The sequence below is a fragment of the Neofelis nebulosa genome, chromosome X (assembly GCF_028018385.1).
Source record: "Neofelis nebulosa isolate mNeoNeb1 chromosome X, mNeoNeb1.pri, whole genome shotgun sequence".
Taxonomy (NCBI): Eukaryota; Metazoa; Chordata; class Mammalia; order Carnivora; family Felidae; genus Neofelis; species Neofelis nebulosa.
The window spans coordinates 38,768,706-38,795,836 of NC_080800.1; the positions used below are offsets into that span (position 1 = coordinate 38,768,706).

At 44.5% G+C, this 27,131-nt stretch overlaps 1 protein-coding gene across 1 annotated transcript in view; it reads right to left on the reverse strand.

Moving 5' to 3' along the window:
• Positions 1 to 27,131, reverse strand: part of MAOB (monoamine oxidase B) — a 114,984-nt gene that overhangs the window by 13,998 nt on the left and 73,855 nt on the right. The window contains exons 4-9 of the mRNA XM_058714827.1: positions 15,984 to 16,088; positions 15,192 to 15,283; positions 9,732 to 9,873; positions 7,958 to 8,107; positions 6,763 to 6,922; positions 961 to 1,057 (exon numbers count right to left, since the gene is read on the reverse strand). Of these exons, the coding sequence (XP_058570810.1) occupies positions 961 to 1,057; positions 6,763 to 6,922; positions 7,958 to 8,107; positions 9,732 to 9,873; positions 15,192 to 15,283; positions 15,984 to 16,088 (746 nt within the window). The remainder of the gene's footprint in view (positions 1 to 960; positions 1,058 to 6,762; positions 6,923 to 7,957; positions 8,108 to 9,731; positions 9,874 to 15,191; positions 15,284 to 15,983; positions 16,089 to 27,131) is intronic.

Consider the following 27,131-nt stretch of genomic DNA (forward strand, 5'->3'; position numbering starts at 1 on the left):
CGAAAAGTTGACCAGAAGAAACACATTCTATACTAATTTATCTTGTTCAATGTTTTACTATTTACGTGCTGCATCCTTGACATTGACAAGCACCTTCTAGCTTCTGGGATGTGAGGGACTAAACACAGATGATGGCCATAATTTCTGCTTAAGATAATGACAATGATTGACCCACCTCCCCCATGTGGCTGATGGCCAACAAGAATGAGCCCTTGGGTCTCAAATGCTCATCTAAGGTTGGAGCCTTTTCAACTTCATCCAGCCCTTGCTCTTTGATTCTGTCCCCATGATGGTGTCTCCCTAGTGCCCAGACTCGGAAAATCTGCCTCCATTTGTAGCTCTATAATCGCCTTCAACTTAACAACTGGCTTTGATTTCCCTGTTGTCGCTCGTGCTTCTCTTGGAAATAAATTTGTATATATCTTAGGGCCCATGTCAGTTTCGGCTGCTTCAGGTAATCACCAATCTGGACTGGTTCTGACCACTAAGACATCCCCAATCTGTGCCGCTTTTCCCTGCCAAGCAGAGGGCTGGGCCGGCCTTAGATCCTCTCTAGCAGGACTTGGAAAATCTCAGCATCCCACCTAAGTACCATGGATGCCCATACGGCATCCACAAGAAGCCCTTTTAGTAAAACACCCCACATCATCTTTATATTATGTTTTCGTAAAAGATAGGCCACCAAAATATAGCTACTCCCCAGCACTAAATACGAAGCAGAAAATGGATATAACAAACTTTAAAATATTTTTAGTATTCTACTTCTTTTCTAAATATCTATCCATTGGAACACATTATTATTTTTTTCTAAAAGCATTAAGAATTTTTCTACTGCCGGATTTGGAGAATAGTGCCATTGGGTAAAAAATTATTTAACAATGTTTGGGGCACATTTATGAAGAGCCTGGGGATATTTTGGCAACACCGAATGGCATCCACACCACCATAAGCATGCCTTACCCCATTATGGCAGCATAGTTGCCATCAGGTTTGGTATCATCCAACGTGTAGGCAATTGGAGCTTCCTCTCCTTCAATAATCATGGTTCCACAGTAATCTTGGAGAAGCGCAAAATGGAAAAAGATAGTCATCACTCTGTCAAACTGCCCAGAACAGTTACTGCGAAGCATACATTTTCAACTTAAGAAGCCCAAAGGCCAGGGTGCCTGGGTGGCTCTGTTGGTTAAGCACCTGACCTGTTGGGTTTTGGCGAAGGTCATGATCTCACGGTTCGTGAGTTCGAGCCCTGCGTCCATTCTCTTTCCTTCTCTCTCTGCCCCATCCCCGCTTGCGCTCTCTCTCTCTCTCTCTCTCTCTCAAAATAAATGAATAAACTTAAAAACATTTTTGTAAATAAAAATAGAAAAATAAAAAAAGAAGCCCAAAGGCCAAATATAAGATGTTACACTCTCAATAATGAAGGCAGACCAAACTGATGTCAAAAGGAGGGGTAAGTAGCCAACATTTTGTGAAAAATCAAACTGTAGACACCTCTCTGCACAGAATAAAGCAATGTGATGTTATGAATGACTCCAGGCCACAATTCAATAAAATCTTATTTTCATGCTAAGACTGGGTCCTGTCCCATTTCCTCTTTCATAAGAAATCAGATAAACCCTGGGGCGCCTGGGTGGCTCAGTTGGTTGAGCGGCCGACTTCGGCCCAGGTCATGGTCTCACGGTCCGTGAGTTCGAGCCCCGCGTCGGGCTCTGTGCTGACAGCTCAGAGCCTGGAGCCTGTTTCAGATTCTGTGTCTCCCTCTCTCTCTGACCCTCCCCCGTTCATGCTCTGTCTCTCTCTGTCTCAAAAATAAATAAACGTTAAAAAAAAATTAAAAAAAAAAAAGAAATCAGATAAACCCGAAGATGTGTAAAAAAAAAAAACAAAAAACAAAAAAAAACCAACACTAGTCAATTGTAAAATAGAAGGGACTGAATGTTCACATTTTAGGGGAAGCCACTTAGACTATGCCAACTGTTGTTGATTTTCTGGAGACAGGGCACAGAGTCCCAAACCCTCATTTGCTACACGATCTCCAGAACAACTTGCGAAACGTCTGCTCATTCCGGGCAAAAGCGCTTCTCTCAGTCCCCCCCATCATTTCCTGGCAAATCTGAGGTTGTTTGAACGAACTTAAGGTGGATCTGAAACAAATGTTGTGCAGAAAATGCAATGAGAGGGTTTGAAAAGGAGAAAGAAAAAACAGAGAACGGGCCTTGAGGGTATACACCGCCCTCAACCTGTGTGTGAGCAGACATACCTGAAGGCTTTTTTGTACCTACACCTGCTTCTCTCTCTCTCTCTCCTTCCACATTCCCCCGGCTGTGCACCCGTGAGAATCAAAGTCTCAGTCAGCCACTGCACGGAGCAGTGCTTGCCTACCGCTCCAGGGTGCAGGGACAGGAAAAATGTTGAGAAAAGCTGAAGTATGGGAAGAAGAAATGTCTTAAGTCCATCCAAGAACTCCAGAAGATTTAAGGATCCAAGAGAAATAGCCAACGAATCCTCCATTATAAGACGACAAGAAAGAAAAGACAAACAGGACAGGATGTGATAAGAGAAAAGAAAGAGGGGCGCCCGGGTGGCTCAGTCAGTTAAGCGTCCAACTCTTGATTTCGACTCAGGTCAGGATCTCGCGGTTCGTGGGTTCCAGCCCTGAATCGGGCTCTGTGCTGACAGTGCGGAGCCTGCTCGGAATTCTTGCTCTCTCCCTCTCTCTCAAAATAAAAAAAAAAAAGAGAGCCAGAGAAAAGAAAGAGTGCACACTGATGGTGTGTGGGTCAGCTGGATTGGACAGAGAGCTTGTGAAGGACACCAGCTGTCCCGAATGGAGGCCCTGCTTTTTGGATGGAGTGGTTCTTTAGACACCTCTTCCCAGAGCAATGCTGGCCTCTGAGCCATGCAGGCACACTGGGTGGAAGTGAAGGAACAAGGGGCAGAGAGAAGAGTCCCGTATATGCCAGGACAAAGAAGGAACTCTTGGGGAAGAAAAGACAATGATTCAGCGAGTAGAAGACATCTCTCTGAAAGAGGTAAGTAACATTCTCAGGGAGAAAGGAGAAGATATTACAGTCATCGGAGGTGAAAAAGAGGAATATGCAGGCTAAAATAATTTAATGGAATTTTTTGAGTGTGGGGGTGTGGAGGGAGAAGTTTAGAGAAAACAATCACCCTCCTCTGAAAGAATAACTGAAGTTCACCAAAGACACAACTGAAGGAAAAATAAGGAAGAATGTCTTATCAGATGCCAAACATATTATAAAGCCACAGTCATCCAAACAGTAAAGCACTAGGGTGCCTGGGTGGCTCAGTTGGTGAAGCCTCTGACTCTTGATCTTGGCTCAGGTCGTGATGCCACAGTGTGTGGGATCGAGCCCCGCGTTGGGCTCTGCAGCGATATCGCGGAGCCTGCTTGGGATTCTCTCTCTCCTTCTCTTTCTGCCCCACGCCTGCTTGCGCTCTCTCTCTCTCTCTCTCTCTCTCTCTAAAAAATAAATAAATAAACATTAAAGAAAACCAGTACAGGCACTTCATAGGATTGGATAATATAAATATGTGCTCTCTAAACTGGGATGTGCACACATAGATTGCGCGCCTAGATAGCGGAGGAAGTTGTTCGAAATTCTTGCTTTTTAATCCACCTTTTCAAAAAAAGTCTACTTTTGTATATTTTATAATTATAACAATGCATTTTCCAGAGGTCCATGTCCATAACTTAGGAATAAACATATACACTGGTCATCAATGTTTACGTTTTTTTTATGTATTGGGCTACAAACAAAATCTGGAGCCCAGCGACAAAGACAGGGGAAAGGGTTAACCCAGAAAAGCCCCACGTATATACGGGAGTTCAGTAGGCTGAAACCATCATAAACAAATTTTAAAGACAATCTGCAACATATACAGAAAACAGCTGAATAGGGGCGCCTGGGTGGCTCAATCGGTTAAGCGGCCGACTTCGGCTCAGGTCATGATCTCGCGGTCCGTGAGTTCGAGCCCCCCGTCGGGCTCTGTGCTGACAGCTCAGAGCCTGGACCCTGTTTCAGATTCTGTGTCTCCCCCCCTCTCTGACCCTCCCCCGTTCATGCTGTCTCTCCCTTTCTCAAAAATAAATAAACGTTAAAAAAAATTTTTTTTAAAAAGAAAACAGCTGAATAGGCAAAGGATAAATAGGTAATTTACAAAATAATTTAATATAGCCTCAACCTTCTTTAAAAAAATTTTTAACATTTATTTATTTTTGAGAGACAGAGACAGAGCACGAGTGGGGGAGGGGCAGAGAGAGAAGGGGACACAGAATACAAAGCAGGTTCCAGGCTCCGAGCTGTCAGCATAGAGCCTGACAAGGAGCTCAAAACCACAAGCCATGAGATCATGACCTGAGCCGAAGTCAGATGCTTAACCAACTGAGCCATCCAGGTAGTTACCCTAGCCTCAAGACCTTCTTAATGATTAAAACTTACAAATTCTAGGCAGCTCTTTCTGCCCATGGGTCCTGTCCCTGTGCTTTACTAAAATCACCTTTTTTTGCACCAAATAAATAAATAAATAAATAAAACTTACAAATTCTAGATAAATGGGATATTTTCCTCTATTGACCACCAAAATGTTGAAAATGTGATTAGTGGGCAAGGACAGGAACCCTAACAAAATTTTCAAACATCTACCCATGTCAATCGACTTCAAAATGCCTCTTTGACAAATTTATCAGAAGGCAGTGGTCCTATACAGATTTGGGGAGCTATCTGAAGAATGCATTTTACTGCAGCATAGTTGGGTAATAGCAAAAGCTTGGAAACACTTGACATGCTTATCAAGAGCAGACCTACGCGGTAAATTCTGATGGAGCTGTACAACGAAACACTGTTTATTCAGTTGTTGAAATGAGGTAGGTTGATTGATTGATTTTTATTTTATATTTTAATTTTAAATAGAATTTATTGTCAAGTTGCCTAACATACAGTGTAGACAGTGTGCTCTTGGCTTCGGGGGTAGAGTCCCGTGATTCATCACTTACATACAACACCCAGTGCTCATCCCAACAAGTGCCCTCCTCAATGCCCATCATCCGTATTTCCCTCCCCCTCACCCTGATCAACCCTCAGATTGTTCTCAAAATGAGGTAGATTTAAATGCACTGATGCGGAGAAATGTCTATGGTGTATTGTTAACTGAAAAAAAGCAAATATCTTGTTTAGTATATATCTCGTTTTTAAAAGAAATGTTTTTGAGGGGCGCCTGGGTGGCTCAGTCAGTTAAGCGTCCAACTTCGGCTCAGGTCATGATCTCGCGGTCTGTGAGTTTGAGCCCCGTGTCGGGCTCTGTGCTGAAGGCTCAGAGCCTGGAACCTGCTTCGGATTCTGTGTCTCCCTCTCCCTCTGCCCCTCCCCTGCTCACGTTCTGACTCTCTCTGTCTTTCAATAATAAATAAATGTTAAAAAAAATTAAAAAAAATAAAAGAAATGTTTTTGGAAAAATATAGAACATGTTTATTTAAAATTATATTTGCATGTAAATGTTACATATTATTTAATATATATTTAAAGTATATATATATACTTATTTATTTATGAAGTGTATATATATATATATTTTTTAATACATATGTGTACACATACATTTAAAGTATTATTGGGGCGCCTGGGTGGCTCAGTCAGTTAAGCAGCCGACTTCGGCTCAGGTCATGATCTTGCCGTTCGAGAGTTCGAGCCCCGCGTCGGCCTCTGTGCTGACAGCTCAGAGCCTGGAGCCTGCTTCGGATTCTGTGTCTCCCTCTCTCTCTACCCCTCCGCGGCTCACACTCTGTGTCCTCTCTCTCTCTCAAAAATAAACATTAAAAAAAATTAAAGTATTACCTGTGCATATGCTACATTTCTAAAGATAAACAACTTCAAGTTTTAGTAGTTGTTCCTTAAGGGGAGGACATGCCAGGACACATACCATAGGAGAGGGACATTTTTATTGTTTTTGTAAATTTTACTTTTAAGTTTTACAGATTCACTTCTGTAATTTTTTATTTTAAAAAAAATGCTTATTTATTTTGAGACAAAGGAGGGGAGAACGTGAATGAAGGAGGGGCAGAGAGAGAGGCAGACAGAATCTCAAGCAGGCTCCATGCTGTCAGGGCAGAGCCCGATGTGGGGCTCGATCTCACGAACCACGAGATCATGGCCTGAGCCAAGTCAGACGCTCAAATTGCCTTAATTTAATATAGTAGAATCTCAACACAAGTGAGAGGCTGCCTGGAAATTTTCAGAATCTTATTCTGGTGAATGGCTCTATAAACTCATACTTTAAAAAACTGTATTAGAAAGTAATAGCTACTTCTTTTCTTTTCTTTTTTATTTTAGAGAGACAGAGGGCATGGGAGAGAGGGGGCAGAGGGAGAGTGAGAATCCCAAGCAGGCTCCACGATCAGTATGGAGCCTGATGCAGGGCTCGATCCCATGACCCTGGGATCATGACTTGAGCTGGAATCGAAAGTCAGACACTCAACTGACTGAGCCACCCAGGTGCCCCAGTAATAACTATTTTCACAAGATTTTGTGGCAGGATAAAGCAAAACTTTACATATTAAATTATAAGAAGAGTCATATTCCAAGGGACGTGAATTCCATGAGTTTGCGCCAATATGTTTTATCTGATAGAATTGTACTCAGAACCTGGACTAATGTTTTATACCCAGCATTCTAATAAAACCAGTTATATGCAAATACGTGTCTTTGCACCAAGTTTCCCGGAACTTCTCCTGATAATACTCACCCTTTTTCCTCCAGAAGGGCTCTTTATAATAAACTATGCATTTGATGACTGATCCCAAAGGCACGCGAGTGATCAGCTGGTTTCTCATCATGGGCAGAGGGGGATTGAAATGGATCTTCATGCCCAGAATAGGAGGAATAGCACTAATCACATACTTAGCCTGAAAGAAAAACGTGGTTAAACAGAGTTCGTGGGTTTTTTTTTTCCTAATGTTTCTCCTTTATTTTACCCTTGGCCCCCTTTGAGTATCTTCTCTTTTTTTCCCCCCAAAGGATTTAAGTAATCTCTACACCTGACATGGGGCTCGAACCCACAGCCCCGAGATCAAGAGTCGCACGCTCCACTGACTGAGCCAGCCAGGTGTCCCTCGAGTGTCTGCTTAACAGAAAAACTGGAAGAATCATGTTAAAACCAAAATTAGCCCTTATTGTTCTCTAGTTTGAACCTTCCAATGACTTTCCATCACACCTGGAGTCAAAGCCAAGTCTCCCACACTCACCTCCAAGGCCATGCGTGAAATGCACTCCTGTTACAGCTCTGATCTCCTATTAATCTTCCCCTCACTCCTTTGATTCTGCCACTTGACCGCTTGCTGTTCCTTCATCATGCCAGGCTCGCTTCCACCTCAGGGCCTTTGCACTGGCTGTTCCGTCTACTTGGAACACTCTTTCCTCAGAGAGCCACATGGCGCAACTTCTCATTTTGTATCATCTTATGACCTTATTTAAAATTGCATGACCAACCCCCTCACCCTACCTTCTGACACACCTTCTTCTCCTTGCTGATTGATTTTTTGCCACAGTACTTACCACTATGTGCCATACTTTGTATCTTAACCACATATTATGCCCTTTCTTCTTCACTAGAATGTAAGCCACATGAGGGCAGAGAATTTTATTTTTGTTCCCTGTTCTGTTCCCAGTTCCTAGAATAATGCCAGACACATAGAAGGCACTTGATATTTATTAAATAAATATTTTCTTGGGTATCTACTTACATAGGAGCCCAATACAGAGGGTTGAATATGATTTTGTAACTCTGCCCTCTCCTCCGATATTCTGGTTCTCTTTTCCCTTCTTTCACACCCTTTTGGCAAAGGGAATGTCTGTAAAGTCTGGAATATTCTTGGCTTTATTTAAGCTTTGGTTATTAATGGGACTCTGGCCACTTCCCATAGTTTAGGGCTCTTGGTTACCTCATACACCTCCTGGTTTAGGGTCTCCACAAGGACATTTTCTCCTGTCTGGTCAATGTGGGTCACAGGCCTCTCCAGCTTCACTTGGTCCCCAAGGAGGTCCATTATCCGCTCACTCACTTGACCAGATCCGCCCACAAATTTCCTCTCCTGCAGAGAAAAGGGGACTCAAGAGATGGGCGGGAAATATAGGAATGGGTTTCAATTATTAAGTTGCTAGATTTTCTCATACATCTCTATGCGACACACGAAAGGTTGCATTTTGCTGTTGCCAATAGTGTCTTCTTTAAACAATTTTTTTAAATGTTTATTTATTTTTGAGAGAGAGACAGAGAGACAGAGAGAGAGGGAGAGAGAGCTCACGCACGAGCAGGGGAGGGGCAGAGAGAGAGGGAGACACAGAATCAGAAGCAGGCTCCAACTCATGAACGTGGGGCTCCAACTCATGAACCGCGACATCATGACCTGAGCTGAAGTCGGACACTCAACTGACTGAGCCACCCAGGCCCCCCCCCCCCCACCCCGCCAACAGCGTCTTTGGTCATTGTTTTCTAACTAGTGATTGCCGGCTTTGGACAAAATTACAGGCCTTCTAACAAGGTGACTGTTTTTTGTGGATTCCCAGGCTTCACCCTCTGCTGGACATCCTCAGCCTGGCCCCCACGTACCCACCTGCCCGGCCGCTGCCCCTGCCTCGTGTCCCACCTGCATCCTTCGGTTGGGTGGCCAGGTCTGGTGAAGTTCCAGTCCCAGCTGGGCCACTGCTTGCCTGAGCACACTTAAGCCTGTTTTTCCTTTCCTTGCTTCTCAGGCTGAGAACCTCCCTGGCCCAGCTACCCCCAGGCCACCTGAGTCTCTGTTGCAGGCTACCGATCTCATCCTGGGTCAGGTGCCTGTTGCTTCTGAATGTTCTGCGTGGCTGTGCGCACGGTTGAGCTGACTGCTTTCTCCTAAGTTTTCAGTTCAGTCATTTGTTTAAAATTTTATCTAAATCCAAGTTAGTTAACATAGAGTGTAATAATGATCTCAGTCGGGAGTAGCATTGAGTGACTCATCACTGACATCCAACACCCAGTGCTCATCCCAACAAGTGCCCTCCTCAATACCCCTCACCCATTTAGCCCATCCCCCCACCCACAGCCCCTCCAGCAACCCTCAGTTTGTTCTCTGCGTCTAAGGGTGTCTTATGGTTTGCGGTTCAGTTGAGTTTTTAAAAGATTATTTCAAATGGGTCTGAGACGAAGGAAAAGGAGAAGGACAAAGCGATAGAGGAAATGGACTCAGAGAAGAAGGAGGGGGAGGAGGGGAAGCGGCGGGGGTCGGGGGGGGAGAATGAGGAAGGGGAAAGAAGGAAATTGACCACCAAGCAGATTATGTAAGATCTCTAATTCACTTCCTACTGGGCCTAGCACAGGGCTTCACACAATGCTGGGGCTCAGGAAGCAAGGAATGAATGAATGAATGAATGAATGAATGCATGAGTGAATGAATTTTGTGTGGTATGTGTGTTTGAGATTGAAAGTGCATTTCTGACTGCAAAAACATGTAGAGAGGTAAGCCTAAACTTAAAACCACATTGGCTGCTGGGCTCTCACGCTGTGTACTGAACAGGCTGTCCCTTAACCAAAGCCACTCGGAGCTGCCATCGTGAAGTTCCAACGTCCACGAGCCTGCCTCCTGCTTCATCCATCGTGAATACCATCCATTCATGATACCAATCTTTTATTTAGGCGTGGTGGTTTTCTGCTGGAATGGTGGGGGAATGGATGGGTACCTGCCCTCCATTGGTTGTTGAGATGATCCTGGTCGTGCCCCCACACTGCTTCACATACCACAGGAACCAGAGAGCAGAGACCTCGTGGGTCTCCGCAGTGACACACAGGTTCACAAAGAGAGTGGCAAGCTGCTTGGCAGATCTGCTCAGGAAGAAACAAGAGCACAATGAGCAAACGTGGGAGGGCATCTTCTTCATACCCTGGAAATTATTCAGGCAATAAACTTACTTGGCTAACTGTAGCGCAGTTTGGCTGTGTCGTCACTAGAAATCGTCACTAGAGTCCAGTATTATAAAACACGACACCAGAGAGCTTGGGGGAATGAGATTTATTTTCCCCTTACCCCAAACGGCTTACTGAGACTCAGCTTGTATTCCATTTGGGGTGCTATCATGATTTCTCTCCATATACCAGCTCCTCTTCCCGTGGTCCCCATCTCAGTGAAAGGCAACATCATTCACCCAACTGCTAAGGCCAACGCTCTAGAAAGCAACCCTGATTTCTCTCTTTCCATCACTTGCCCCCCAATCCACTCAATCAGGAAGTCACGTTGTCTCTCGCTACACCACTCCACCTTCACCACTACCAATTTAGCATCCTCTCTTGCCAGGAGTACTGTAATTATTTCTTCTACACTGGTCTCTCTGCCTCCACTCATCATTACCTGGTGTCCATTCACGGCACTCAAAGCCAGAAGCTTTTTACCCACTCCCCGCTGTGGTGTTCCTTCTGTAGTGTAAATCAAGTCATGTCCTTCTCCTGTTTTAAACCCTTCAATGGCATCCTATCAAAACCAGAATAGAATTTGGATCTTTCCCCTTTGCCTGCAAAGCCCTAAGTGACCTAGCCCAGGCCTCCTTTTTCTACCTTGTTCTGTACCCTCTCTACTTCTTTTTTATTTTAACATTTGTTGTGAGACAGAGAGAGAGAGAGAGAGAGAATGAGAATCTTAAGCAGGTTCCACACTCAGTGAAGAGCCTGACTTGGGGGTTCAATCCCATGACCCTGGGATCATGACTTGGGCTGAAATCAAGAGTTGGATGCTCAACTGACTGAGCCACTCATGTGTCCCCCCTCTCCACTTCTTCTAATGTCTCCTCAGAAAGATGAACTCTTCTGGGTCCATGAAGACGAACACCAGCTCCCACATACCCAGAACCCTGGCATTCTCTATCACTTTACCATTGTATGGTGTCTTTAGAACCCTTTTTGCTGTCTTAAATTAAATTTCACTGTGTTCTATTGACATCATAATGTGTCCCCCATTATAATATCAATCAATGGGAACAGGAATCTTAATAAAATAGTGTCTGGCGCATAGTAAGCACTCAACAATTACTTGTTGGATGACTGAATGCATGAACAGTTATCAGTTAAACATTATTTTAAAATTACCAAGAATGTGCAAAGGATATGCTAGGGTGCTGTCCCAACCACAGAAATAGTCGCGATTATTTATTCAGTTATTTTAGTGTCTCATGGAAGATAAGCTCAAAAGATGGATAAGGGGAAAAAGCAATTAACAGAGCATAGAGAGGTGAACTTTTGCTTGGGGCTGGCGGTTCAATAGCGGAAGGATATATCGTATCTGGAGGCCAACCAGAAAGTGAAGGATCTCATGTAACTCCAACGACTCAGTTATGGCTAACACTTTCTTCTTTGAAAATTTTTTAAGTGTGTATTTATTTTTGAGAGAGAGAGAGAGAAGAGAGAGAGACAGAGCATAAGCGAGGCGGGGGTGGGGAGGGGTGGAGGTGCAGAGAGAGAGGGAGACACAGAATCCGAAGCAGGCTCCAGGCTCTGAGCTGTGTCAGCACAGAGCCCGATGCACGGCTCGAACTCGTAAACTGCGAGATCGTGCCCTGAGCTGAAGTCGGACGCTCAACCGACAGAGCCACCCAGGTGCCCCTATCTAACACTTTCTAAAATTCACTAGTACAGATGTGTACTCTGAGACATCTTTAATAAGAATCAATCCCTCTTTTGGCTTTGACGGAAAGCGTGCATGATGTTACTCTGCTTATATCTGAGGCAGAGCTTGGCACCTGGTAGCGTTGACAGTGGGTGGACAGAGGGAGACAATCCCAAGAACCGATGTGAGGTTCAAACCCACGAACTGTGAGATCGTGACTTGAGCCGAATGCTCACCTGACGGAGCCACCCAGGCACCCCCCCTACTCCCTGGTTTTCAAACCTGTTGCACTGAAATGTCGTAACAACTCTGTAAGACAGCAGTTTGCTCCCAGGTTACAAGCCTGAAAACCGCGTCTCAGAGAGGCTAGTAAATATGTCTTACAACGTGCACCAAACGGTACGACTTCACACCAGATCGTACCTGCTTCAAACCTCATGCTTTTAAGGCCTCGAAATGCTTTATGATGAGCTGACAGTCCCATTAGCCTGAAACTAGTACAATAATCTATGTTGAAGCGGCTTAAAGTTAGTTTCCTAAGATTCCTCATGATAACCGAAGGGATGGAGATTGTTGACCCAGGCTTTCTTTGCAAAGGCAATTGGTGGCATGTGTGTAAAGCAAACACCCCGACATTAGTTTGAAATATTACTTGAGGGGCGCCTGGGTGGCTCAGTCGGTGGAGGGTCTGACTGTTGATTTCGGCTCAGGTCATGATCTCGCGGTTGGTGAGTCTGAGCCCCGAGTGGGGTTCTGCACTGAAAGGGCGGAGCCTGCTTGGGATTTTCTCTCTCTCTGCCCCTCCCCAGCTCGTGCTCTCTCTGTCTCTGTCTCTCTCGAAATAAACAGATAAACTTAAAAAAAAAAAATATTACTTCAAAGTGAAAACATTCTTTGCTGTCTCCCCATGTCCTATTTATTTTGTTCCTTGACTTGTAAGTGAACTTGGGGGGCATGAGGTAAGGGGAGTAATAAATAAGTAAAATTTAGCAGTGGCCCAGCTAGACGGCCAAGATTAAACACAAAAACACTGCTGCGATTCTAGGTATTATTGTTGCCAACTGGGTGGGAGACAAATAATCCTGGTTTGAAATGGAGGGAGATCTAAAAGTAATTCTCTTTGGAGGGCCAGGCCATTCGTAATCCTTTATTTGATTTGCTCTGGGAGCTTTAGTGAGAAAAGAAATGAGAAGAACAGGTCAAGGAAGCTTGTGCAATAATATTTTCATGTTCTTTGCCCTGTTGACTTTTTAGAAGATAAATGTTATTATATTTTTCTACATGAAAAATACATACACATTATATAAAATTTGGAAAATTCATAAAATAAGAAGGTGAGGGAATGAGTATCTTCCATATTTCTGCCCCCCAAAAGGTAATCACTGGTTTCATTTTGCGACTTTTTTTTAGTTTACAGGCTTTGGAAAGTGTATTTACATAACCTTGACCACATTGTAAATTTAACTTGTTTCTGAAAAGTACTTTTTTTTTTTTTTGAAAAACACTTTTTAAATGGTAATAACTGGAAGACTGATCAACATTATTCTTGGAACATATAACTGTGCTTTAGTTTGAGTAACAATAGGTTGGATATTTGGGGGATTATCTCCTTTAAAACAAGAAAATGATACCACGTAGATCTTGCCTAGAAAAATTTAAAAATTACCTTGTGTTCATATAATCTTAGTATGTCAGAGTGTTTTATTTTGTCAACCAACAACCTAGAATATTCACGAATGGGGGGTTTAGGCCAAGGCCTATGGTAGAAAAAGTCAGATCTCTATAATCCCAAGGAAATACAATGCGTGCCTTCTTCAAGGAGCTTCAAAGCTCTCTTGGAAAAGAAAAAACCTTACTGACTTTATGAAAAGCGTTTTGTAATGGAAGTTATAAAATAAATGCAGATAATTAAATCCTCACTATATTTTGAAAATCTAATGTATAGAATTTAAAATATTGAAATTGGACTACAATACAAATAAGTTGTATTGCAAACTGCATTCTCAAAAAAACGTGGTAAATAGCTTAAGCGTTTAAAAAGATATCATTGGGGCGCCTGGGTGGCTCAGTCAGTTGAGCATCCGACTTCAGCTCAGGTCACGATCTCACGGTTTGTGAGTTCGAGCCCCACGTTGGGCTCTGTGCTGACAGCTCGGAGCATGGAGCCTGCTTTGGATTCTGTGTCTCCCTCTCTCTCTGCCCCACCCCCACGTGTGCTCTGTCTCTCTCTCTCAAAAATAAATAAATGTAAAAAAAATTTTTTTTTAAAGATATCATTAATTATAGGCATTGATTTCATGATAATGAAAGGATTTTACTATTCCAGAATTGGTTGTTTTCAAAGGTTGAAAATATTGGAGAAGCACAGAGATGTTTTGAACAGAATATTATATAATAATAAAAATTATGAAAAACTGGAGGTGACCAAAATGTCCATCAGGAAGATAACGGATAAATGCACTATAGCACTTGCTTTCCATGGAATATTCTGCAATCATAATATATGATAGTTAATGAGGCATTTTTAATGACATGGATCAATGTTTGCACTGTAGTATTCAGTATTAAAAACATTTTGATGGATGTCCATTGCTTTTGCATTACATATATAGTTTCCTCTTTAAAAATGAGATCATATATGTGTTTAATATTATAAAGTTTTTCCAAGCCATTAAATATTTTTCCACATGATTAAAAAAACTTTTTTTGTGTGCGTGCATGTGCGCAAGGGGGAGGGACAGAGGAGGAGAGAGAGAATCCCAAGTGGACTCCACACCATCGGTGCAGAACCGGACACAGGACACAAACCCACAGACTCCGAGATCATAACCTGAACTGAAATCAAGAGTTGGGACACTTAACCCACTGAGCCACCAAGGAGCCCCTACAACATGATTTTAAAAGACCAGAGTATTCTAGTTCTTGGGTGCCCCATTATTAATTTAACCAATCTTTTGTTTTGGGAACATATAAATTTTCCCTTTTAAAATTAATGCTTTGAATCTCCTTCTTTTTCCCCTTCTCCCTGTATGCCTTTCTCCTGCTCTTCTTTTCTCTGTCCTTTTTTTTTAATTTTTTTTAATGTTTTTATTTATTCTTGAGACAGAGAGAGACAGAGCATGAACGGGGGAGGGGCAGAGAGAGAGGGAGACACAGAATCGGAAGCAGGCTCCAGGCTCCGAGCCATCAGCCCGGAGCCTGACTCGGAGCTTGAACTCACGGACTGTGAGATCATGACCCGAGCTGAAGTCGGACACTTAACTGACTGAGCCACCCAGGCGCCCCATAAGTTGTTCTACATAAAGATGGTGGCACATTCTGGTCTGTCCTGAGGACTTCTGGGGGGGGTAATACCCCCTCTGTGATGCATAGCTATTCTAAAGATGTCTAGACATCTTCAGGACCGAAGCCACTTCCAAAATTTCTCAGCATTCCATGGGGCCGAATGCCGTGGTTTTAGACACAAAGCAGTTCCAGAGCCATTGAATGGTGCCGCTAAATAAACCTGAAAGACGGTCGGAGTAAATGCCTGCGTGGGGAGTCTTACTCTGTCCAGCAGATCTTGTCTAGCAGCTCCTTCATGGTCATGTGGTCCCACTCCTCTGCAAGGGGTGCCTTCCATGGGGCATCACTGGGGATCTACACTCAGGTAAGGGTTCGGCGGGGGGGGGAAACACAAATGTAACTTTCCATTTTAAATAGCTCTCTCAATAGTATTAAAAACTCTACCTTGAAGAAGGAAAACGTAAGCTTTCCAAATTCTCCCAGTAAGGATTTTTACTGCCCGACCAAAGCGGTTTGTGTAGCGTTCCTATTATCGGTCTACACCACCGGATCCATATTTAATTTCCGGTAACACGCCCCGCACAATCAACGGAGGCTACGTTGAAATCGGGCCACTTGCAAAAGTCGATGACCAAGTTACTTCTTTAGAGGCAGCATTCATAAATTTAGCTCTTTAACCAGGACCAGACAGGCGTACTAAGTCACACCTAAATTGGAGTTGCAGGTCAAGCTCCGTGTGTGTCAAAAGACCTTAGGAGTCTTATTCTGCTATGTCCTGAGGACTTTCTAAATTAGAAACGTCCTGCCAGGAAGGCTGAGTGGTATATCGTCTTCTCCCCCCCTCACCGGTGATACACAGACAGCACTCTGGTGGACGTCTTACTCGTTTAGAGGGTAGAAACAAGTTCATTCGCCCATTTCGTAAATCTGCACGGAGATACCTTCTGTACGAAGCCATACGCTAGGCATTGCTGATACATAATCCCTTCCTTCTCTTAAGGACTAAGCTTATGAAAAATACAAATGCAGTCAAAGAAGCTTTAGTGAGCTTTACCTCTCGTCCCATGTCATCCATCGTCCTCCACAGGTTGTTATGATCTAGGTACACAATTGGGTTCCACACAGGTGGGAAGGGGCCCCTGAAGGGGTATGATTTGCCCTGTGAGATATAAGGTATTTTTAAAAGGAAACATTCACTATAATGTAAAAATACTCAAATTCCTTGTCAATTTGTGACATACACTTAAGTGTTTTAATTCCTTGTGTCCTTAGAACCCTACTTAGATTTTCAGCATAGAAATTTCCAGCTCAATTCTCTGTTACCTAAATAAATTTGGTGCCAACCCCCCCCCCCACCAAAAAACAATAAAAAGGTTTCTCTCTGAAATTAGAACCCCTACCACGAAAAATTTAAATGCCGGTACATTAGTGGGGTTACCAAAAGTTATCTCATTTGCCAGTGATACTTGCAAATACCTCAGAGTGATGGGACCCTATGGGTCTGGAGGATCAGAAAATTACAACTATAGGGGCGCCTGGGTGGCGCAGTCGGTTAAGCGTCCGACTTCAGCCAGGTCACGATCTCGCGGTCCGTGAGTTCGAGCCCCGCGTCAGGCTCTGGGCTGATGGCTCGGAGCCTGGAGCCTGTTTCCGATTCTGTGTCTCCCTCTCTCTCTGCCCCTCCCCCGTTCATGCTCTGTCTCTCTCTGTCCCAAAAATAAAAAATGTTGAAAAAAAAAAAATTAAAAAAAAAAAAAAAAGAAAATTACAACTATAAATGTTACACAAGGTAGAAGAAGATGAAAAACCGATTGTAGGGATGTAAGCATATGTAGGAAGAGCCATAAGACAGAGCCCAGCAAGCTTTTCCAAGCAATCATAGGTGCTAGGTCAACAAGGAGTTCCCCGAGGAATTTCAAGGTCAAAGCAGAAAGAAGACACAATTCAGAGGCACCTGGGTGGTTGAGTTGGTTAATCGTCCAATTCGTGATTTCGGCTCAGGTCATGATCTCGGGGTCATGGGATTGAGCCTCTTGTCAGGCTCCATGCTAAGTGTGGAACATGCTTAAGATTCTCTCTCTCTCTCTCTCTCTCCTTCTCTCTCTCTCTCTGTCTCTCTCTGTCTCTCTCTCTCTCTCTCCCCCTCCCTCCACCTGCTCCCCACCCCCTCTAAAATTAAAAAAAAAATAAAGAAGAGACAATTTATTTTTTCTTTTAATGTTTATTTTTGAGACAGAGCATGAGTGGGGGAGTGGCAGAGAGAGAGGGAAACACAGAATCCAAAGCAGGCTCCAGGCTCTGAGCTGTCAGCACAGAGCCTGATGCGGGCCTCGAACCCACGAACCCGTGAGATCATGACCTGAGCCGAAGTTGGACGCTCAACCGACTGAGCCACCCAGGCGCCCCAAGAAGAAACAGTTTCAAGCCTCTCTTGGGAACATATTTGTACTACCTGGTTCTCCCAGCAGGGTAGGGACACCTCAACACAGAGATAAAGGACACACATTTCTCCAAAGATTAGTGATAAGACAGCCTGTAAATCATCTCTGGGAAGTTTAACCCAATGGCAGTTGGGGACACGCACAAAAAGCACCTTGGGTTAACCTGAAAGCCTGAGTCACAAGTCAGGCTGTGCTTCTGACATCATCTTTCCCCCAACGTGGGATAACTCAAGGTCCATGGTCAGCCAAAATGTCACCGTAACTTTGAGTCGGTCAGGAAAGACTCATCTCACACTGATTTTGTAGGCAGAGAAATAAGTTGGGAAATGAGAAGACATTTCGTGCTCATTCCTGTATTCATTCTGTGGTCATGCTGGTCTTCTCTTTCGAACGAGGCCGTAAAGTTCTCAGGGAAGATTTATGATGCAGGCTTACTTTTCTTCTTGTGTTATGTAGAGTTCTCCAGAGAAACAGAACCAAGACCATTGTGTGTGTGTGTGTGTGTGTGTGTGTGTGTGTGTCTGTGTGTGTGTGTCTGTGTGTGTATGGCAGGGTGTGGAGAAGGAGATTTATTTTAAAAAATTGGCTCACACAATTGTGGAGGCTTGTCAAGTCCAAAATCTGCAGGGGAGGCCAGCAGGTTGGAGAGCCAGAGAACTGCACTTCGTGTCCAAAGGCTGTCTGCTGGCAGAATTTCCTCTTTCTTCCAGGACCGTGGTCTTTTTCTATTAAGGCCTTCAACTGATTAGACGAGGCCCACTCTCATTATGGAGGCTCATCTACTTTGCTCGAAGTCTACTGATTTCTTTTTTTTTAATTTTTTAATGTTTATGTGTGTGTGTGTGTGTGTGTGTTTGTGTCTGTATGAAAGAGAAAGAGAGAGAGAGAGAGAGAGAGAGAGAGAGCAGGGAACAGAGCAGAGAGGGCAGAGACAGAGGGAGACACAGAATCCCAAGCAGGCTCCAGGCTCTGAGCTGTCAGCACAGAGCCTGACGCGGGGCTTGAACCCACAAACCATGAGATCATGACCTGAGCTGAAGAAGGACACTTAATTCACTGGGTCACCCAGGCACCCCCCCCCCCCAAAGTCTACTGATTTCAATGTTAATCTCACCTAAAAATACCTTCATGGAAACATCTAGGGTAGTGTTTGACCAAATATTGTTATTGTGGCCCAGCCAAGTTAACACATTAACCATCACAGTTTTTAATTAACTTTATTAAGGCATAATTTACATACAATGCAACCATTTTAAATGTACAATTTGGGGAGTTTTGACACATGTATGCACCCATGTCACTACCACCATGATCAAGATAGAAAACATTCCCATCACCCCATAGAAAGTTCTCCTTTGTCCCTTGCCAATCAATTCCTGCCCCTCCCTTTCTTTATTGTCACACAAAACAAAATAGTAACTTTATTTTTTTTAATGTTTTGTTTATTTTTGAGGGAGAGAGAGAGAGAGAGACAGATCACGAGTAGGGGAGGGGCAGGGAGAGAGGGAGACACAGAATCTGAGGCAGACTTCAACCTCTAATCTGTCAGCACAGACCCTGACACGGGGCTTGAACCCACGAACTGCGAGATCATGACCTGAGCCAAGTCGGAAGCTTAGCTGCCTGGGCCTCTGGAGGCGCCCCCAAAATAGTAACTTTAATTTGTGGTCACACAACCGTCACTTCTGGTTTGTTAAGTTTACATGTCTTCTTTCAGTTTTTAATAAATATTTATTTTTGAGAGAGAAAGAAAGAGAGAGGGGGGAGAGAGGCAGAGAGAGAGGATCTGAAGCGGGCTCTGAGTGGTCAGCCCAGAGCCCGACACGGGGCTCGAACTCCCAAACTGCAAGATCGTGACCCAAGCCGAAGTTGGATGCTTAAATGACTGAGCCACGCAGGTGCTCCTTCTTTCAGTTCTACTGAGATATAACTGACATAAAACTCTGTGGAAGTTTAAAATGTACAGCCTCATGACTTGATTTACATAGGCTATGAAGTGATTACATAGTTTAGTTAACACCTATCGCCTTATATAGACACCAAAAAAAGACAAAACTGGGTTTTTCCTTGTGATGAGAACTACTCCCTTGCAAAGTGCCCTTCTCATCACCTCATTCAGAAGCACATGACTTACCACTGATGATATTAATCTTGATCCCTTGGTTAAGGGTGGCTCCTGTCCACTTTCTCCACTGTAAACTTACCATTTTCCCCTTTCCGTGCTCTGTCCTTTGGAAGAGAGTCGCTAATTTCAGTCCAACCTCAAGAGGAGATAGGAGAGGGGGGGCGCTCCCGGGTGGCTCAGTCAGTTAAGCGTCTGACATGGCTCAGGTCATGATCTCACGGCTCTTGAGTTCGAGCCCTGCGTCGGGCTCTGTGCTGACGGCTCGGAGCCTGGAGCCTGTTTCCGATTCTGTGTCTCCTTCTCTCTCTGCCCTTCCCCCGTTCATGCTCTGTCTCCCTCTGTCTCAAAAATAAGTAAACGCTAAAAAAAATTAAAATTCTTCTCTAAGGAAGATTTGCCTCTTTCCCCCTTGTTATTTACTTGTTCAATCACCTATTTGCATCACTATGGACTCATATATTTGCTTCATACTCTGGATTGTAATCTAATACTGTATTATTTATTTTGTTGTTCAAATTGTTCCACTCGTGTCCACAGGGAGCTCATTCAGGCTGGCTCTTGTGTCCTTTGCAATGACCCCATCGTTTTGTTTCTTGAGCACTTCCTCGACTTCTGGCACTAGAAGATTCTCCAGCCTCTTCTTCTATTAACTCTGCCTCAGCCCTACGATCTGCTTTTTTTCAAGGAGACTTCATTCCTTTTAGCAAAAGAATGGTATTTAGAAGCAACTCCTGGGGGGTGCCTGAGTGGCTCAGTTGGTTGAGTGTCCAACTCTTGATTTTGGCTCAGGTCATGATTCCTGGGTCATGGGCTTGAGCCCTTCATAAGACTCATGCTGTGCGTGGAGCCTGCCTGGGATTCTCTCTCACTCTCTCTCTCTCTCTCCTTCTGCCTTCTCCCCTGCTCGTGCTCTCTGTCTAAAATAAAGTTAAAAATTAAAAAAAAAAAGTAGTGGGTGCCCAGATGGCTCGGTCAGTTAAGTGTCCAAGTTTGGCTCAGGTCATGATCTTGCGGTTTGTGAGTTCGAGCCCCGCGTCAGGCTCTGTGCTGACGGTTCAGAGCTGGGAGCCTGCTTCAGATTCTGTGTCTCCCTCTTCTCCCTGTCCCTTCCCTGCTCATGCTCTGTCTCTCTCTCGCTCTCTGTCAAAAATAAGTAAGCGTTAAAAAAAATTAAAAAACAGGGGCGCCTGGGTGGCGCAGTCGGTTAAGCGTCCGACTTCAGCCAGGTCACGATCTCGCGGTCCGTGAGTTCGAGCCCCGCGTCAGGCTCTGGGCCGATGGCTCGGAGCCTGGAGCCTATTTCCGATTCTGTGTCTCCTTCTCTCTCTGCCCCTCCCCCGTTCATGCTCTGTCTCTCTCTGTCCCAAAAAAATAAATAAAAAACGTTGAAAAAAAAAATTAAAAAAAAAAAAAATTAAAAAACAAAAAGGAAGCAGCTTCTGGCTGCTCCAGGTATGCTGACTTAAAAAAAAAAAAAAAACAGCTCTATTGGGATATAATTCTTCTACCATATCATACAATTTACATGCTGACTTTTTAAAACCTCTCCTTATGCCTGTATCAGTGTTCAGCACACAGAACATAGTGGAGATCTGTGACCGACCCACGGGATCACTCTCCACAAAGGACGCCTGAGTCCCCATTCCGGCTTTGCCTTTTCCTAAGTTGATTGACACAGAGCAAGTGAGTTGCTTAATCTCCTTGGGCCCCAGATGGCACCTTTCCACTCAACATCTGTTGGCCGCATCACCTTCCTCCAGGAAGTATGCCCAGATTACCTTAAACGGCTGGGTTAGGGAGCCTTCTCAGTGTCCCAGAGTTCTCCATTTACCATTCATCTGCCACTGTCTCCACTGCACCAGCTTCGTGTATTTCTCATTCTGTGTCACCCCCTGGGATCTCAGCTGTAAGAGCATGGGCTCTGCAGTTGGCCTACCTCGGTCAAGTGATGGGTCTGTCTGCCAGTCACCAGCTGTGTTAAGTTGCTTAGCCTCTCTGGGCCTCAGTCTAGCCGTGTGTAAAACGGAACGACAGCAGCTTCCTCACGGATGTGCTGGGACAATGAAGTGAGTTGGGCCACGTAAGTCACTTTGGACGGTGGCCAGCACGCGGGAGGTTCTCCATAAATGTTGTGTTGCTATTGCTGCAGCTGCTACTGTCGTGATCCTAACCTCCGCATGCCTGGGGACTGCTGCGATGGACAGGTGAGTTCATCTCAGCAGTATGACCTTGAACTGGCTATTTGCTCGACACCCAACGTCCTCAACTCCCACAATGATCGCTTGTACTTAGGTTTTTTTTCTTAGTCCTTTTGGGCTGCCATAACAAAGTACCATAGATATTTCTCTCCCACGGTTCTGGAGGCTGGGAAGTCCAAGATCAAGGTGCTGGCAGCTTTAGTGTGTGGTGGGGGCCGCTTCACGGTTTATAGATGGCGGTCTTCTTGCTGTGTCTTCCCATGGCAGAAGAGACAAGGGATCTATCTCCCTGGGGTTTCATAATTTTATAAGGGCACTGAGCTCATTCGGGAGGGCTCCAGCTCAGGACCCAGTCACTCCCAAAGGCCCCATCTCCTCATGCTTTCGCATTGTGGGTCAGGATTTCAACATGTGAATTTGGGGGAGCCACATTCAGTGTAGAGCAGATTTCTTAACACTATTATTAACTTCCTACTTTTTTTCTTTTAATTTTTTTAGTGTTTATTTTATTTTTGAGAGAGAGAGAGTGCGAGCAGAGGAGGGGCAGAGAGAGAAGGAGGCACATAATCTGAAGCAGGTTCCAGGCTCTGAACTGTCAGCACAGAGTCCGACGTGGGGCTCGAACCCATGAACCATGAGATCGTGACCTGAGCTGAAGTCGGACACTTAACCAACTGAGCCACCCAGGTGCCCCAACCTTCTTCTTTTCAAGTCTGCCACTGAGCCCAGACCTACTCTGGCGGTTGCCAATTCCCGCCAGGAGAGGAGTGCCAGCCCCTGACCCCCTTCCCACCATGCGCACAAGGTACTTAAGGAAAGAGGGTGAGGGACAGAACTTCAGTATTCAAGAAGCAAGTCAGGCTACCTACCAGGGGCAGAGTGCATCCAAGACTGGGAAACAAAGACATCTCCCTAGACTCCTCAGTGTGGCCGAAGGGGATCGGAAACTCTACCCTCACCCAAAAGGTGTTCTTCACCTTTCCCCAGGGCAAGCTCCATGCATGAGTCAGAATAGAGTTCTCAGATTTTAAAAAAATATTTATTTTTGAGCATGCGAGCAGGGGACAGGCAGAAAGAGAGAAGGAGACCAAATCCTAAGCAGGCTCCAGGCTCTGAGCTGTCAGCACAGAGCCCGACGCGGAGCTCAAACCCATGAACCGCAAGATCGTGACCTGAGCCGAGGTCAGACGCTTAATCGACTGAGCCCCCCAGGCGTCTTTAGAGTTCTCAGATTTTGAAACAACTGTCTTTATGTTCCCAGGAGCAGCCCTGGCCATTGGTGCAGATCCTGGCAGTGATGGAGCAGACCCCAACTAACCAATTCTGCTGGGCTTGTTTGTACTCTTCTTTAAGCCCCGTGCTGGTGATTTCTGACAGAACCAAAGTGTTGCTGAAGACAAACACACACACAAAACCCCCAGAGAGCTCAACTGTTTGGCTGAGTACTATTTTCTTTCCCTCCATCTTGGTCCTAAGGGTTTTTTGGTGGTGGTGGTTTTTTCTTCCCATGGAAGGGGTGACTGTTCCATCTGCTTGTGGCTTTATCTCTTTCTGTCACAGTCACAGTGAGTGTAGCGGGGAATGGATGGGAAATGTCTGGCAAATCATCATGAGCCATCCACCCGCCAGTAAGTATATATTGGTGACTAATATCAAAATCCCTGCAAAAAAAAAAAAAATCCCTGCAATACAAATTGAAAAACTTTTTTAGGTTTATTTATTTATTTTTAAATTTTTTTTCGTTAAAAAACATTTTTTTAATGTTTATTTATTTTTAGGAGACAGAAACAGAGCACGAGTCGGGGAGAGACAGAGGGAGGGAGACACAGAATCCGAAGCAGTCTTCAAGCTCCGAGCTGTCAGCACAGAGCCCAACGTGGGGCTTGAACTCACAAACCACGAGATCATGACCTGAGCCAAAGTCGGACGCCCAACCGACTGAGCCACCCAGGCACCCCTGTTTATTTATTTTTTTGACAGAGAAAGAGAGAGAGAGAACAAGCTGAGGAGGGCAGAGAGAAAGGGAGAGAGAACCCCAAGCAGGCTCCGCACTGTTAGCAGACAGCCAAATGCGGGGCTTGATCTCACGAACCGTGAGATCGTGACCTGAGCTGAAATCAGGAGTTGGACGTTGAACCGACTGAGCCACCCAGGCGCCCCACCCCGTGATACAAATTGAGTAAGCATCGTAGCAAGCACCATGAGGAAGGATTTGAGACCAAGGCACGTTGTCTTACGGGCTTTCTAGAAGAAACAGTGGAGCGAAGTGAGCGGCAAACACATGGTACAGAGCAGTCCAAGCTCTTTGGGGGTCACTTCATGGCTGAAAGGCATACATCTTGCTGGTGGGGAGAAGGTGAATCCCAGGAACCATGCTTGATGTGACACATCATAGGGATGTGTATATGTGTGTGTGTTCTACTACAGGAGTTTTACATGACAAAGAAAATAAAGAAACAGTAGGTATTCCTGAAATCCCACCAAGCGGAAATCTATAGTGGGTATGAACATTTCAGCTATGTTTCTTGCATTCTTTCATGTATTTTCACAATTCTACACTTGAGGCCTTACCGTCCACACAATTACCGCCCTGCTAGTATCCAGTCAATACCGTATCCTCAACACTTCCCATGTCATTTATGTCCCCGAGAAGCATACTTCCCTTGATGATTACGTAACATTCCACACCACGCAGAGACCAGGAGTTTCTCAAACTGTGATCCAAGGACCCCCTCGGGCTCCCTAAAGTACATTCAGAGAGTCTGTGAGGGTCTCCCTTTTCCAAGCACATGTGAAGGAAGACTTCCTTTATTTATTTCAACCCAAACAACACGCTGCAATGGACTGAATGCCAACACAGATACGAGAATCCAGCTCTCGGCTATCAAGCAGATATGAAAAAGATATGCAGAATGTAAATCGATGCCACTCACGCATTTTTTTTTTGTTTTGGAAACTATGCATTTCGTACAAATATGTTATATCAGACAGTAATCGGGTTATTGTTATTTTCGGTGAATTAATATTCAAACAATCCTCAATTTTAATTTCTAATATAGTAAAGATAGACAGAGTCACATGGGCAAAAGCTACTCGAAGTTCTTCATGTTTAGGAAGGTAAAAGTTTGGGAGCACCTGGGTGGCTCAGTCGGTTGGGCGTTCGACTTCGGCTCAGGTCATAATCTCGCAGTTTGTGGGTTCGAGCCCCACATCGGGCTCTGTGCTGACAGCTCGGAGCCCGGAGCCTGCTTTGGATTCTGTGCCTCCTTCTCTCTCTGCCCTTCCCCCACTCACTCTGTGTCTGTCTCTCAAAAATAAATAAACATTAACAAAATTTTTTAAAGAATGTAAAAGTTTGAAGAGCACCGCAAGGGACACAGGATGGCTTTTAAGAGGCCAACACAACTGACTTAAATGGACTCTTGAAACTTGATAGCTGTGTGACTACAGGCTAGTCGCTTGACATTTATGTTCTCTTAACTGTAGATTTGGAATAATGGCACCCATCTCACAGGGGCTTTATAGGCATTAAGTGAGTTTATACACAGCAAACAAAATGTGCTCATTAAACAGATGTTGCAGATGGCTTTGTGATCATGATAAATGTCCCGTCATTTACACAACCACCCACCTCTTACCCATACATCCACATCCATATTTTTGATTAACCTCCTTTGGATAAATTCTTAGAATCGAAAATTCTTGGCATGAAGACTTTTTACTTGGTTCTAAAAGATATATATTTATATATATATATATATATAACATTCCACCCAAGAAAAATAGAAAACACATTTTCCTCAAGTACACACAGAAGAATCCCCCAGTTAAATCACATAAAAAGAGACATAACAAATATTATAAATTTAGGAAGACTGAAACCATACCAAGTACATTTTCCAACCACAAAAACTAAAGACCGACAATAAAACAGAGCTGGAAAATTGACAATGTAAATATTAAATATTTAATATGTAAATATTAAGCAGCACACTATTGCACAAGCAACAGGTCAAATAAGAAACCAAACCGTAAATCAAAATATGCCTCAAAACAAAAGAAAAAGAAAACACAATATTCCAAGCAGATGTTAAGCGAAATTTATGCCATCAGTGCTTGTGTTAAGAAAAACAGTTCAGGGGCGCCTGGGTGGCTCAGTTCATTAAGGGTCTGAGTCCTGATTTTGGCTCAGGTCATGATCTCACTGCTCCTGAGTTTGAGCCCCGAGTCCGGCTCCGTGCTGATAGTGTAGAGCCTGCTTGGGATTCTCTTTCTCCCTTTCTCTGCCCCTCCCTTGCTCTCTCTCTCTCTCTCAAAATAAATAAATGAGCATTATAAAAAAAAAAAAAAAGCAACTGACTTAATGATCATGTGACCCTATTTTGTAGTCTGTGAGCCTCAGCCGACTCAGGAAAGACATCTGAAATCTGCCTTCTGGATTCCCCACCTACCAAAGCAGGTGAGAAGCTCTCAGAAACAGGCTGGCTGAGTGACACCACATCACTAATATCACTCTCAATGCTCCAGATGTCCTGCTCTTGTTGTCTGGAGGCAAAGACCCTGCATCCTGATTTCTGTCCCATCAGGGAAGTCCCTCTGCCATTTTATTCCCAGCACTGACCTCAGTCTCAGCCAGTAGGAACAGGTGGCCTGGCTCTTCTTAGATCCAGCTCCTCGAGAGTGACCTTTTCCTCTCAGGGGGTTTTCTCTGCTGTTCATGGGAATCTTGCCCTCCTTCCCTGCGGGGAGCCAGAGAAGGCCACCCAGCCCTCCAGAACTCAGTCACTTTTATAGCTATCGGCAAGGACTATGCTTAGGCCATAAACAAATTTGGAGGACCAAGCTTTACTGTCAGTCTATACTTCCAGTTTGGAAGAAAAGAAACGGATTCTTGCCCATGGGGGAGAGAGGAAGGAAGTCCTATAAGCATTACTTAGCAAATGGTTTTCTTCCTCTGTTCATGAGCTCACATTTCTTTTTTTTATGTTTATTTTTGAGGCGGGGGGGGGGGGGCAGAGAGAAAGGGAGACACAGAATCCGAAGCAGGCTCCATGCTCCGAGCTGTCAGCACAGAGCCTGATGTGGAGCTCAAACTCACAAATTGTGAGATCATGACCTGAGCTGAAGCCAGACGCCTAACTCGTGAACTGCGAGATCATGACCTGAGCCGAAGTCAGACGCTTAACTGACTGAGCCACCCAGGTGCCCCTTTGAGTTCACATTTCTAAGCACCGTGAGCTGGCATTGACACTGTCTTCTGATTACATCACCACATGGGAAAGCTGGAGGGAGCGGGTAGACAATGGCAAGGTCTTTGGAACCAGCCAGCAGCACGATAGCCCGTGAAAGGCCTGGAACCGTCCATGCAGGGAGAAATGGGGGTGGTGATGGCTAAGATATTAAGCAAAACCCTGCAGGAATAATGATAACAAACAGTA